At 38.4% G+C, this 14,781-nt stretch overlaps 1 protein-coding gene across 2 annotated transcripts; it reads left to right on the top strand.

The window, feature by feature from the left end:
• The first annotated feature begins 1,110 nt into the window (after positions 1-1,110).
• On the top strand, positions 1,111-14,101 carry TMEM62 (transmembrane protein 62). 2 transcript variants are annotated; one of them, XM_026033420.1, is made up of 13 exons: positions 1,111-1,240; positions 2,210-2,347; positions 2,645-2,690; positions 3,322-3,463; positions 5,210-5,334; positions 5,515-5,637; positions 6,073-6,228; positions 7,749-7,908; positions 9,060-9,173; positions 10,067-10,151; positions 11,706-11,810; positions 12,600-12,718; positions 13,558-14,101. In XM_026033420.1, the coding sequence occupies exons 2-13, from the start codon at positions 2,308-2,310 to the stop codon at positions 13,882-13,884; spliced, it is 1,542 nt and encodes a 513-aa protein (XP_025889205.1). In that variant the 5' UTR covers positions 1,111-1,240; positions 2,210-2,307; the 3' UTR covers positions 13,885-14,101. The 2 variants fall into 2 exon arrangements, with proteins under 2 accessions (XP_025889205.1, XP_025889206.1); XM_026033421.1 differs by lacking the exons at positions 2,645-2,690; positions 3,322-3,463 and having other exon boundaries at positions 1,133-1,240; positions 5,210-5,325; positions 5,579-5,637.
• Positions 14,102-14,781: the final 680 nt, after the last annotated feature.

The following is a 14,781-nucleotide window of genomic DNA, read 5'->3' as shown; positions in this document are numbered from 1 at the left end:
GATGAGTGATGTGCTTGAGTTACTCTAGATAAAACCTCTGCCTTGAGTTGCTGTCCTGTAAAGAGTCGACTGTGACGAGAGGCAGCGCCTATAGCGCTGAGCCCACAGGCACCGTGCTCAGCTCCACACATCTCTCCCTGGGCGCTATGTTCCCTCTAGCCGTGCTACTTCGAAAAGTCTCCCAAGGATAGGTCATGATACAGCTAATTTGAGACCTGGCTTTACTTTCAAGTAGCTATGTTCTCTTTAAAACATGCCCTTTAACAGCTGCTTTATCACTGACCCAGCTTGGAACCCAACCAAGCTCTAAATCCAGCGTAGTGCCTGACCGTGTTGTGGGAAACGGGCTCCCTGGTGACTCTGGACGTCCAAGCCAGGCCACTGTCTGCACAGGACTCAAGATGACCAGTTCTGCCCCCAGCATCTCCTGCCTTCTTTTTCCTCCCATCCTTGAGACTGTTTCCTCTTAAACTGAGACTTCCATACTATTATCTTGTGCATAAGGACCCTCCCCTTGCTTTAGTCGGGTATCTTTGCTGGTCAATATTCATTCTGTGGTTCAGTATTTGACAAACTCACAGATGATTTTTCTCCTATTTCTGTTAGCTGGGTATCCTATCATTTCTGTAGGCTTCCTTTTTTAATGCCTGCCTTTTTCCAGACACTTCTGGACAAGGGAAACGGATAGTGATTTCTTCTCTTTCCTTTTAGGAATTCCTTTTAGCAGTGAGAGATACCAAGCTTTCATTTCAGTCTAGGGAAGGAAAAGGAGAAATGTAACAGACAAGCGTTTACCTATATTTTGTGAAATTAAGTTCCCAGTCTAGGAAGAGCATTAGAAGGTTTTCACCTTGCCCAGTCTCATCCTTTTCAGTGGAACATCTTTTGATGGATATTTGGATTTTTTTTTTAAGCAAAATGGGAGAAGCTCTGAAGCTCCACTCCCAATATCTTCCTATTTCAAGACTTTTAGTTAGGTTTAGTTAGTCCCAGATCTGCAAAAATTCTAGTCTTACCAGAACTTAAGTTGTCTAAGAACTGGTCTTAAGTTATTACCTTCTTATATGTGTAGCTTTGCAGAACAACCTGGGCTTGGGACGGTGTTTGACTTTTTTATTTTTCCTATAGGTGTCAGATATTCACATCAGTAGATTTCAGGATCCCAAGCGAGCTCCTGACTTTGAAAAATTCTGTACGGAAACAATCAATACAATTCAGCCAACGCTTGTATTAGCGACAGGTGAGCAATACAGAAGTATGAATTTCTTGCTGAATGCATTGTCAAAGGAAAAGCAAAAAAGCAAAATTCTTGGATCTCAAAGTATAATGTTAAAGATTTAATGTGTTTTAAGCAATGAAAATAGAATTACAGACAAAGATAGACTGCTATTTGACAGCATCCCCCTTCTTTCTGGTCTTTGTGGTGGTGATTCTAAGTCTGTGTCTGGAATGGGAGAAGTGAGCCTTTGCTCACCCATCAGTCATTAAGAGCCAGGTCCTCTCCAGGGATTTTGTCTCAGAACAAGCCATACTCATCTGAATAAAATCCAGCTATGAACTAATGTAAGATTCTTATGGCTGGTTTTCATTTAAATATATACCAAGACAAGTGAAATAAGCTTTGCTATTTTTTTCAACAGCTTATTTCTGCTTTTGAAATGGATTCAATTTGGTAAGCAATGTGAGAATACTTTTAGCCATTACTATAGGCAATAGTTTAGAATCTCAGACTACCCCGGGCTTTTGTTTCTACAGGTAGTTACTTCTTCTGCTTGTGTTTTTTTTTTTTTTTTAAAGTCAAGAATTGTAGTTAGTACACATCTTTTAACTAGCTATGCAAAGAGGTGTTAGATAGTATTTGGATCAAAAAAAATGAATAGATCAAATTTTAATTTAAACCTAAAAGATAGGAATGCAGAAGGTACAGAGTTTAAGAAAGCCTCTGTGACAAGAATTTTTAGGCATACCACATATGCAGTAACTTCTTTTACTTTGACCTTAGTAAAAGTGTTGCAATATCTTCATACTGCACTGATAGCTGGTTGTGCTTGTAGTAACCTCTTGTACCAGATGACTGGAATGTCTGTACTTCACACAGGAGACTTGCAGCCGCTCGCACTTAGAGGCTTGGATTGCATGCTTGCCTTGTTACAGTGTCGGTGTGAAATGTGTGGGCCTCTGGCTCTATCTCACCTATGTGCATTTGCAGGTGACTTGACAGATGCTAAGACAAGAGATAAACTGGGGTCTGAGCAGATAGAAGTAGAGTGGCAAACTTACCAGTCAATCCTGAAGAGATCCCGGGTCATGGAAAAAACCAAGTGGATAGACATCAAAGGGAATCACGGTAAGCAGGAAATGAAGCAGCCTTTCCCTTCCTTTCCTGAGATTACAGAACAGATTTAGGTTAAGTGAGAATTTTGAGGTAAAGTGTTAGTACTTATTAGAGTGTTAGCAGTGGTTATGAGTCATTAGAAGGGCTTGCCATCCAGGTGTCTGTCTTACTAAAGACACACTTTGCTTACAGGCACTGCCTAGAGAAGGAGTTTTCATTCTTTGCTGTTACCTGACAAGTCAGGGAGCAGAATGTGTCTTCATGTGCAACTCTGGAAGCTTTCTCATTTCCTTTTTCTTTCCCTTACAGATTCGTTCAACATTCCACACCTGGATAGCATTCGGAATTACTACAGGTACTTTCATAAGCCACACACACAACTGTAATATTCAAGGTCAAAATCGCCAAACAATGTTCTGTTTTTACTTGTCACATATACACTTTTCACTGACTTTTTTTATTGCCCAGGGCAATATTTACTTTTACTTTTACTTTTTTTATCTTTCCCAGTGACAGTTAGTAGAGGAGAATAGACTGAGAGAACAGAAAATTCTTTCCTCATTCTTCTGATCTCACTATCTTTTTTATAATTGCATTTAATTATAAATCTTGGTCCAGTAGACTTGGTGTAGTATAATGTCTCCGTTTTGGATCTTTTGAAATATATTGAAAAGATTTGGTATTTCTTTAGTTCAAAATCATTTTCCATCAGCCAGCAGCTTGAGTATTTCTTTCTACATCAGTGTAACTTCACTGATTGTCTTCAGATACCAGCAGTGAACACAAGGCACAATCAACTTTTTTTTCCCGGTGAAATTCTACTGTCTTGTCACCCTTCTGATTTCATCTCATGTTCTTTTCATGCTGATGGCCTGTCTTACATCTTTTTATCTCACAGATGCGCTATATATTTATCCTACACTGCTCATTATTTTATCGCTGTGGTAGGCTTTCCTAACAGCAATATTTCCATTTTATTTTGGCAGGAAATACTCTGCCTGGCGTAAGGATGGCTCTTTCCATTACATCCACACCACATCTTTTGGGAATTACTCCTTCATATGCATGGATGCTACCCTTAGCCCCGGCCCTAAGAGGCCCTACAATTTCTTTGGGATTTTGAACTCGGTATTTATAATCCTTGACATTATTTTTGCTGTCCTTTGTACTTCTGTAGTATATGGGTCTCTTTCTTTGAAGCTTTTTTTAAAATTGTTTTTATAAAGAAGTGTCTGAAAGTTTTGTGTTCCTCTAGAACTGTCTCTACATTAAGTTGTTATGCATAGTGGTGTCTGTTTAGATAAATGAATGTGTCACTTCTTAACATGTGTTATATCCAATACAAAACATCAGTTTTTGTTAAGAGCTCTGTGAAGATTTAGTTAGTTTTAGCAGTGATTTTGTGATTACATAAGTTGCTTATATCCTTCAAGTGCAATTGAAAAAATCCATTCCAATTTAATTCCTTTTTGCTTTGCTAGATGATTTATTTAGATGATTTATTGCAGATGGGAGGATTACTGTGTTACCGATACTATGTTGCAAATACTAAGGGAATAACACAAAAGATAATAGTATAAAGAAAAGCATACTTTTCTTTAGAAAAAGAGAGTTTCTGATCTTTTGAGACCATGAAATATTGTGTTTTGTTGTTGTTGTCATTGTTTCTTGTTAAGAAAACATTGATGCTGATGTTCAACTCAGATGTCATCTCTGATAATAGTAGTTTGCTTCCCTGTAATTTTCTCTGTAGTTTTTTGATCCATATTGTTTCTTCTGAAGTGCTACCCAGAGCTACTGTGTTCTGGTAAACAGATGCTCCATTCTGCCTAAGATAACAGCCTCAATGATACATAAAATGTTCTCCCTCTGATCTTCTCTAAAGGGGTACTTGGTGTTTCATTACTTGTTTGTAAAGCACTTGAAGATACTTAGATGAAGGGTGATCTTTGAGTGGCAAGTACAGTACTGTTGTTCTCACTGTTCATCATAAGCCAGACTGGGTGCAGTAGCTTTGCAGACCAATTCTCAGTGAGTTAAGAATGCACTCAGACCCAGAGCACCTCTCCTTGGCTGTGCAAATTAAGCCTTTATTTGTATATTGGTAAGGAAGCTTTACTTGCTTAGCAGCCAGTAACAAGAATCCAGACAGCATCATTTGCACTATTTTTTTTTTAACAAAAAGAATGGTAAAGAAAGGAGGTAGGCAGTAGGTATCTATAGCTTTGTTATGGATTAAAACTCTTATCAGGAGTTGCTCTTTTGTTCTCTTGTCCTGGGAGCTTCTTTGGACACTAAATAGTTGATTTTTAAAAGACTGGAAAATCAGCCACCCAAATGAAAGAAGCTTTAAATGCTGTGAAAGTGTTACTTTTGCTTAACATGTACAGCAGTGGCTGAGGAATGTTTTCAATATTCAGCAGCATAGTTCTTTCAGCTAAGTCCCTGAAGGATACAGTGCCCAGCTTCTGAGATCTGTCATGCCTACAGAAAGCCTTCTAGCAGTCCAAAAGATAAATGAGGCTAGTAATTGTTAAAATAAATGTATTTATAAAGTAGATGCAAGCATGTTTTTGAATAGGCAGTAGGAAGGACAGGAACATCATTTATAAAAATTGCTCTTTACACTACACTTACCTCTGATCAACTGAATGTGTTGAATGCAGTTTCCTTTTATTTTTCCCTAGTGTCTGTGTTTTGGGATATGGTTGCCTGTTTGGTTTGCCCGTGCACAGGCTCCTGAAGCAGTCAACAGGGCATTCTCTGTACACATACGAATAAATTTGCATTGTTAATTGTTTTCCTTTTCCTTTCTTTTTGCTATTTGTTCCACATAGCTGGAATGCTAAACAATTTTTCAAATGCCCATTTCAGAATCAAATGGAAGAGCTGTCTTTGATGGCAAAAGAAAGTCTCCACAGCAATCATACTGTCTGGTTTGGCCATTATCCCACTTCAACAATCATCTCTCCTGCGCCAGGAGTAAGAACATTAATGAGGTAAAATCTTAATTTATTTACTGCATCCTTTCAATATAAAATACATTTCTTGCTTCACTCCATAGACTTGTATGTCCTTTTTTTTTTCCTTTTTTCCTTTTTTTTTTTTTTTCCTTTTTTTTTCCCCCCAGTGGTATTTCCTTACCCAAAATGATTGTGATTCTTCTGCTCTTTTATTAGTTCTGCCACAGCCTATTTCTGTGGGCATCTCCATACACTGGGTGGGCTGATGCCCGTCTTGCACAGTCAGCACCATCATGGCACCCTGGAACTGGAGCTGGGAGACTGGATGGAAAACAGGAGGTGAGCTAAACCCTGTGTGGAAAAATTAAAATATGGAGCTCTCCAGCTTATTCTGAAATTCCCTTGTATATGCTGAAATTCCCTTTTATCCTTTTCAGAGATATTGAGAGCAGTATTAGAGCAGTCTGACTGGTTATTACTACTCATGTTTTTGCAAGCTATCTTTGAGTGTAAGTTGGGAATTCTTCCCCATGCTAGTTTTGTGCTAATAAATAACACAAAGTAATTTTTATTCATTCTAGATATTTAGATATTAAAAAAGGACATATAATAGTCCAGTTAATATGTTTAATATTCAAAATAGGTGACCTGATTGTTCAGCTAATACAGAATCAAGTACAGAACAGAGTAAATGGAAAATAAATCAGTTCTGCTTAGAAAGCCACTGTGTGTGCAGGACTTGATATCAATAAAACTATCTTGCTTTCATCTCAGGTACCGGATCTTTGCATTTGATCACGACCTCCTTAGCTTTGTAGATCTTCGCTTTGAAGAATGGCCTGCAATTCTCATCACCAATCCCAAATCCTTCCTTTATAGCAGCTCTGCTCATGAACCACTAGAAAAAATTCGTTACTCCACCCATATCAGGTACGCCGTAAAGTCTTCATTTCACCATATTTAAGTAGCTTTTCTTTTCTTTTTTTTTTTTAACCAATCAATGTACACAGGTATTCATGTGTGTGTGTTGTGTATATCTATAATATATATTTATTTTATTCATATACTTGTGTGTGTGTATATGTACTTTTGTGTGTGTGTGTGTATATATATATATATATATATATATATATAAATGTGTGTGTTGCTATTAGAATTCATTTTTCTCTTTAAAATCTTCCCGAGAGTTCACTTTATAATATCTATGATAAAAGCAGCTTATATAGCACTAAGTCATATCTGGTTTTGTCTTTTTCATTTGACCAAAGCTGGTAGAGTGTGGTCAACACCTTATCACTCTTATTAATATCACGTTTTTGCATTGCCTCCACAGATTTCTGTGTTTGTCTCTGTTTTGGGGGTATTTTCTCTTTTTGCTTCTGACTTTTCAGCAATTTGTGTTGTTCCAGTTTCTCATCCCTTGTATTATTAAAGCATCTATCCATTTCTCTATTTCCACCTTTCCTATTTATTTTTTCCCTTGGGAATTTATTTTTTTTTAAAATTATTATTTATTTAAAATAGAAGATAATATACATCCCTTCCCACTTAGCCTTTTCTTTTTTCCCTGGACATGTCCTTTCCAATATCTTGTACTTGCTATGAGACAACATGGGTAAAACAGATGCGTGTATTGAATACACAGAATTAGAAGAAGCTTGTCATAGTCCTTATTAGGAAGCAGTGCCCCTTGAGGCTACCTATTTTCCAACTTCATGTTTGTAATCTTATCTTAAACGTTCTCATGATATGTGAACTGGTAGTATAATTATATGAGACTTTTTCATAGAAGTGAAAAAACAAGTATTGCCAAAAGTGAAAGAGGTTGGCTATGTGTTATACTTAGTCCGTACTATTATCACGGTTTCTGTGAATATAAGTGCTACTAAGGGATATCACTTTTTTTTTTGTAACTCAGATCTGTAATATCAAGCTTGCATTCAATTCCATTTCTCATTAATTCAGTTACAAGGATTGAGGGGTTACACCCTGTCTAGGAAAAAGTCAAATGAAAAGAACTTTGGAAACAGACTGGCAGTTTTTAAAGAAAATGTCTATGAATGTCTATTTGATTTTTTGTGTCTGCATGTGTGCATGAAGATGCATTCTGCATGTGTTACCAAATGTTTTGACAACAAGAGTTCTCTTTGTTTTGTTTTGGAAGGGCTAAGATTATTTCTGCCAGGACCTGAGGATTCCTGCCACATATTTGCCTGTCCCACAGCCCAGTTTTCTACTCTATTCTTCTGCATATTATCATATGGAACTTCTTTTCTTAACTGTAAGAAAGAGCTACTGTGTTATCATTTGTCTACAGATATCTCAGCATTTTCGTTTCTAACCCTTTTGAATTCTTAACTAGAAGATAACATAATCTTTAGGGACTTCTCTTCAAAAATGGTGGTAGATCTGCAAGTCTATAAACAAATATGTTTATTTTCACTCCCTAGAATTCTGGCCTTCTCTCCTTCCATCATTACCTCTGTCAAAGTCCAGATAGATGGAGTTCACTTGGGGAATGCTCAGCAGGCATCCGGCCCTCTCTATGTGATGAAGTGGAGCCCACAAAACTACAGTGAAGGTTTTCATCACATAGATGTGACTGTCCAGGTGAGGTCACCGTTGCAGCTCTTTGTAGTGAGTCTTTATATTGTTGTGTCTGCTATATCAACCTGCTGCATCACATAAAGAGGGACAGAATATACATTAGCCGGCTTCATTTCATACTTGTCTGATTACAGAAATCAATGGATTTATTATATGAAAGGAGACAGACTGCCTATCAATGAGATCTTTAATAAGTATGTGGGCAAATGAAAGATTCTTGTTTTTCATGAAAAATATAGGACAGGACAGAAGAGCAAGTAATTGGTCCAAACTTAATTATCTAAAAGGTAACAATAAGCTTTACAATTTGTCTTGAAGTGCTAGTCAGGCTTGGTCAGGGAAAATAAAAAGGAACATCATGCATAATAGTTTAGAAGGCAAAGGAACCAGACCAGGTTGATTTTAGAGATGAGACCATTTCGTTAGATTGTTTGAACTACTTCTCTTGATCCCTGATAGGCGGATGGTGAACACAGTTTATGTTTTCCAGAACATTAACACTAGATTTATTGATAATAGGTTGCTTGGGTGAGAAAAGCATTTTGAACACCTCTGGTCTTGGAGCTATATTTTATTTTACTCAAATATTAGCTTATTATGTCCTGAGAGATAGGGTACATTCGTTGCACAAAAAAAAAAAAAAAAAAAAAAAAAAAACCCTAAAAGTATTCTGTTTAATAAATACGTAGAAATAGGGGTGAAAATGCACTACTTTATTCCAATTTGAAAGGACATTGTGTCAATTGTAATGTATCTAACAAATATGCCAAAAATGAGACCCTACAGAGCTTCAAAATGGTATTGTCTAGAATTGAGCTTCCAGGAAAAGTGTTGACTGTGGCCAGTAAATAGTCACTGTGTTCCACAAGTTACTGAATCTCTGAACGGGTCTCCTTCCTATGCAGCACTTTCAGATCATGCAGCGATTGCAGGTTATAGTCTAACAATCACAAAGTTACTTAAACTACAAAATTGTCATATAGTAACGCTCCATAAGCAGATGTATTTAATATAGCAGCATGCCAGCCATGAATGTACCAATCAGATCTTCTACAGAAATTGTTAGCTAGCTACTTGAAAATGACACAGAAATGTATTAATTTAGCATAACGGGAACTAATTTTGTTTTATTTATTCATTTTATTTCCATCTAGGATGCTTCAGGAAGAATTCGCACACAGAGCCATATATTTGCTATGGAAGAAAAACTCTCTCTTAGATTTGGCTTTTTGCAATCTTTTATCCTCCTTTCTGACCACTATGTTCTGGTAAGTACTGTCAGCAAAACAGCTTTCCCCAGAGACTGCAGGAGGCCTTTCCCTGATTCACAGCAGATTTGAATGCACTTTGGCTTGTTCAGGTGTTATTCCAGTGGAACTTCACAAATATTTCAAGGTTATTTTTTGCAAGCTGCTCTCCTCAAACATGAATGTTCATGCAAACAGCTGACCTGGACTTAGTCATGGCTGTCCATTTTTGGGCATAGGCAGATACATGTTTTGGCCAGGTAAGAAATGCAAAAAAGACAGCAGAAAAAAAAATAAAGAAAAATCACAGCATTTTTTTTTTTTTTTTTTTTTTTTGTAATGCATACTGGCAAATATAAGGAAAAGTTTTGCATCAGCTGCTGACCTTGTGGCTTACTCTAGCAAAGAGGAAGCAAAATTGCCATTGACCTTGCTAAGTTCCAGGCTGTCACCAAGTGTTACAGCTCCGCAGATGGGAAGAAGGCAGGTCATAATTGCAAAGTGCCTTGATGGGACATTGTGCGAGAGGCTGCAGTGGGGTAATTGACTTTAAATTGCTGCTGGTTTCCTTAATCAGTAATCAGTATTCCACACAGTGTAACTGTTAAATTATAGATCCATACAGCACTCAGTTTTGCAAGTTATTGTATATTTCCAGAATAAAGATACTTCCACTACAAAATTATTTCTGACTGAAATCAGAATTAGCATGAATTATTGTTAGTTGTATTGTCATGTACCAAGGCTTCCTGTTGCTGAAGTTGTATGCTTGTCTCTTCAGTAGGATATCACTCTGAAACTTTGAATGAATGTTTTAATTAGAAACCTTTGCAATTAGCATTCTGCCAATGTCCATAAGGCACAGAGGCAGTTGCTGCTGTTGGGCTGGCTTAGAGTTAAAAGTGTCTTTTCAGGCTCGCATGCTCTTTGGGCTGATCGTGTCCACTCAGATCGCCTTGCTCGCTGCCTTCCGATACCTCCAAAAACCAGCACTCAGAGGTATGAACCTGTGCTTCTCTAGAGGATCTGATTTCTTGCTTTTCTAGAGGATCTTATCATCTCAAGCCTATTTGTATTTATCTGCGTGTCAAAAATACAAATGTTCGCACTGTTGTTCACATTTATGCACTGTATCTAGTAAGTGTCATGGGAATGGATTTGGTTCTCAGAAATCTGAGGGCTATTTTATATTTAAGAGAGTCCATAAAACATCCAATACATCAGATAAAGTCCATTAAAAACTTAGGACTTCATTGCATATCTTTGCTTAAACAAGTACCCAATTAACTGAAGAATCATCTGATTCATTTTGATTTTTCTCACTGAAAAATCCAGCGTTTAGGGAAAGGAATATTTTATTTTGTATTAGTTCCATTTAAGTCTGCCTGTTTCATTACTGCGAGTGCAGATTTATTTTCCTTACTTTCAGCTGAGTGAGGAAACAGATTTCCTGCTACAAAAATAATTTTGTTGTTCTTTGCAAATGATACAGCAGGTTCCCAGAAATATTATTCATAGAAATAACACTTAGATCACTTCTCTCATAACTTGGTATTGTTTTCATGATAAATCTTTTAAGTGAAAATTAATTCCATTTATGCTTTAAACACCTGTTTGAACCACACCTTGCAGAAGAGATTATTCTGGAAACCACCTCCCTTCCTATTCGTGTCAGTGTAGGTGCCTTGACACCCATAGTCCCGTAGCATCCGCAGGTAATTATGACAGCTGCTTGCACGGAAGAGTCATGGATTTGCACTTGCCTTTATGGAACCCAGGAGCTGACAAATGAAAAGAACTAGACCTCCATGTTCTGCTAGGTCCCTGCAGGCCTCATCAAGCCTTTCCCAAATTAGTGAAGACGTTTGGTAGAGCTGCTGATTTCCAAATGTCCAGCTTGTGCTCTGGAACTTGATGAGAAGAGCTGCTGTGTAATAGGTCAAGTTCCAAAGGGGAGGGATATAGGAAGGCTCTCTCCTTCTCAGTCTATGAGGTGGCTCTTTTTGATTGAGAGTGGCTATCACTTGTTTTGCTGACATGACCAGCTTCTTGGCTGCTGCTGACTTAGTTGCCCAGCCTTCTTTTTATTTGAGCTTCCCTCATCAAGTACCAATCAAAGAAAAGCCATGCAATCTAGACCATGCTGACCTGAATGTTTTAGGTTTATGCATTTATTGTTCTGAATCTTATGCTTTTCATGCATTATTAACATTCTCCATATTTTTCATTCTAGCTAACTTATTTTTCTGGGTATAGAAAGATCATTGAGGTTTATTTGCATACAGTAAGTGTATTCATTTAAAATAGCAGCTTTTTCTTACTCCTCTTTTCAGCAGAGATTTGTTATATTTATCAGCTCCCTACTTTGTTATCACAGTAATAAGCAGAAATGTATTCACTTGCATTTGGGCTGTAGACACACTATATATTACTGATGAATTTCTTATTTAATAGACTAAATATTATGTAGATTTGTTTTAAAAGACCAATATTTTATATATAGCTGCTGCAACCTGAATTAAGTGCATTTTTCTTAATGTTGCCTCTATTTAGAACGGCCTGGATTACTGAGTCTGACCTCATATTCCCTTCATGTCTTCAGTAAAACAAACACCTTCTATTACTCAATTTTAATTCTGAATTTATACACCATTCTAGGTAAGTAACTTGGAATACTTGAGGACATAAATTACCTAATTTATCTGAAGCATAAATTATACTGCAGAGTCTAATTAAGAAGAAACTTGTAAAATACTGGATAAAGGAAAAAATGAAATTATAAAAATGATTTGAAAAATAAATAAGGTGACTGTTTGTTTGTAAGAGAATCTGACTTAGAATCCCTAAAATGAGTTTGATTTGAGATTCTCTTCTTATGCTTTGAACAGGATCTGGTTCTACCTTTGTATGACATCAGTGTGCAGAAGAGGCATTTCATATGACAAGTTTCTAAAACATCTTAGCCTTAATGTTACAAACTTTATTTTATTTTTCTCTGAAAATATGTAACTAGAGTCTTTCTTGGAAGTCAGGAAAACATGCATAACAGAGAGTGCATCCTGACCATTTTCACTTGCAATCTGAGCTAAGCTGAGATTGTTTATGACCTAGTCTTTCGTATGTTTTATTTTGAGGGAAAGGCCACCATTTGAAAGGTTCTTTTCACTTCTCTCACCAGGAGAACATTGTCTGTGGTATCAAATTGTCAGAGACAAAATTAGCTTAAAGCTATTCTCATTGCACAGCACACATCACTGATGGGCCGGGCCATTTGTTCATCAGGAGTGTTAATCAAATTAGTATTTGCTCAGGATCTAAACATTAGGTTTATTTACTAGACAAGTAATAGATAAGCACTTCCCCCAGTTAAGCAGCCTGTGCTCAGCCAAAGAGGATCATCTCTATATCATATTTTCTGATGGTCTCGTGTGTTTTCTTCTCTTCCAGGTCCGTGGTTTGTAGGCGAACTGGTAGATGGCCAGATGGGAGCCTGTTTTTCCTTTGGGGTGTTTGTAGGTGGTCACTTCTTACAGGGCAGTCTGACATTTGTTGTTGGGATTTTGCAGGTAAGTATTTAAATATGAACACTGACAGCTGCTTTGTTCTGGAAAACTTTTTTGAACTTTTTATAGTTTTAAAAAGAAGAGAATTGTGGAAGGTTAGAGATCGTGACAGGCCTTGCTCTTTCTCACCTTCCTTCAGATGTAGAGAGCAGGAGGGAAAGAGACTGTGCATATATTTCCAATACTTTTGTTTGACACTCTTTGCCTTGAACTGTCAGGACATCTGGATTTGAGACTGTCTCTTTCTCCCTAAATGTTTCTGCCCTTGACTTACACATAGGCTGCAGTGAATAATACAGCCTATTGCGCACTCAAAAAACCCTCAGATCACATCAGTAGGTGTCACTATTTAAGCAGCTGTGAGTCTAGCTTTTCCACCAGTCTGACCTGGCTGCCCTCTGTTCTTCCCCAACTGTCATTAGTCTGGAGGAGAGGGTGTAGTTCCCTGGTGTATAACCCAGACTAGACCCGCACTGCCCCTGTTACACTCGGGCCAGTCTAGTACTTGTCTGACACCACAGGGGGCTGGCTCAGGAAGCTAAACTGACGACAAAAAAAAAAAAAAAAAAAAAAGCCCTGTTTTTTGTGAGATAGATTTTTTTCTCAAGTTTAGTTCCCTGAACCAGTTCCACAAAGTATGAGGGTGTTACTCGCTGCAAAGGAGTAGGCAGGAGTGGTTGGACAGGGCTGGGGACAGCCCCCTTCCCCCAGCCCCCAGAATGGAACAGTGGCCCTTGCTCTCATCTGCCTGTGCTCTGGCATACATTACTCAAACGTCTGGCTTGCTTATTTTACTTATTTTACTTATTTTACCCTTGTTTTACTCTGCTCTTCTCTTTCAGCTGCTGTTCTTCAATGCGCCCTTGACGGCCTACCTGTGCTGGAGCCTGCTGCTGCGCTGCCAGGGCTGCAGCTTCCGCTCGCACGTGCAGCACGCGCGGCGTCCCGGGGCCCTGCTGGGCCACGCGGCCATGGCGCTGCTGCTGCTCTGGCACCTCTACTCCTGCTACTTCCTGCAGCGCACCTACGGCACCCTGGCTTTCGTGCTCTCCCCCATGAGGACGTGGCTGCTGCCCCTGACCTCCGCTCTCATTTATAAGACCTGGGCGCTGAACTCTTCCCAGCTCAGAACTTACATTGTGGAAATGAAAAACTGCCAGCGCTCCTGAAACAGCCCGAGTGCGCAGAGCTCTTCAAAACTGGGAAGCCACAACCTGTAGGGCTGTGTTGCTGAAATCCCGGGCACTAGCTGGCAAGATGTGAAGCTCTGCATTGATATAGAGCTGGGTAACAATATGTATTATACATTTATATTGTATTATACATATAAAGGGTGTTATACAGTAAACCACAAAAAATAATAAACCCCTATTGACTAAGCGGGGGTTTATTACGGAAAGCGGATAGTCTAGTCTGTATGGATCACAAATACAAATGTTTGATTCTTATCACTGTGAATGGAAAATGATCTTTTTAATTAATTAAATTATTGATTTTTATAATGCTGGGAAAAAATGTAGATCTTGTTAGTGAGTCCCTGGATCTGCGTCTCTTATTGAGATTTACATATATTTCTAGAAGACTAGCTATTTTTTAGGAGATGGATATCTACTCTTTATGCAGGTCTTTATAAATTAATGGTTGCTGCAAAGGTCCTGTCGTGGCTTTCACAGTTAGCACCCCGTGCTTACACTCTTTTTTTTCAGTCCCTCTTTCTATAGGCTGCCAGCTGTGCACATAGGCAGATGTACTCTGCCCCTTTTCTTTGCTTCTCTGGGAAATGAAAGGATATACTGGTGTACCACTGTAAAACTTAAAAGGCTCCAAATCTAATACCACTTTTTTTGCTGTGGTCTTACTTACATTGAGCATGAGAGTCAGATGTGCGAGTTCTACGTAGCTGATGATGTAGGGTGCTGCACGGCTGTGCAGGGTAAGCATGAAAATATAGGGGGCTTCTGAAGGCAAAAGCCTCCTTTCCCAGTCAATCATTAACAGGATAAAGAACAGAGGCACGTGGTGTGAGCAGACACAGGAGCAGATCCTGGCCATGCTGCTAACGTGCT

The sequence above is a fragment of the Nothoprocta perdicaria genome, unplaced genomic scaffold (assembly GCF_003342845.1).
Source record: "Nothoprocta perdicaria isolate Ctin4 unplaced genomic scaffold, notPer1 scaffold_129, whole genome shotgun sequence".
Taxonomy (NCBI): Eukaryota; Metazoa; Chordata; class Aves; order Tinamiformes; family Tinamidae; genus Nothoprocta; species Nothoprocta perdicaria.
The sequence above is the reverse complement of the archived record's forward strand: the minus strand, read 5'-3'. Positions and strand labels throughout refer to the sequence as shown.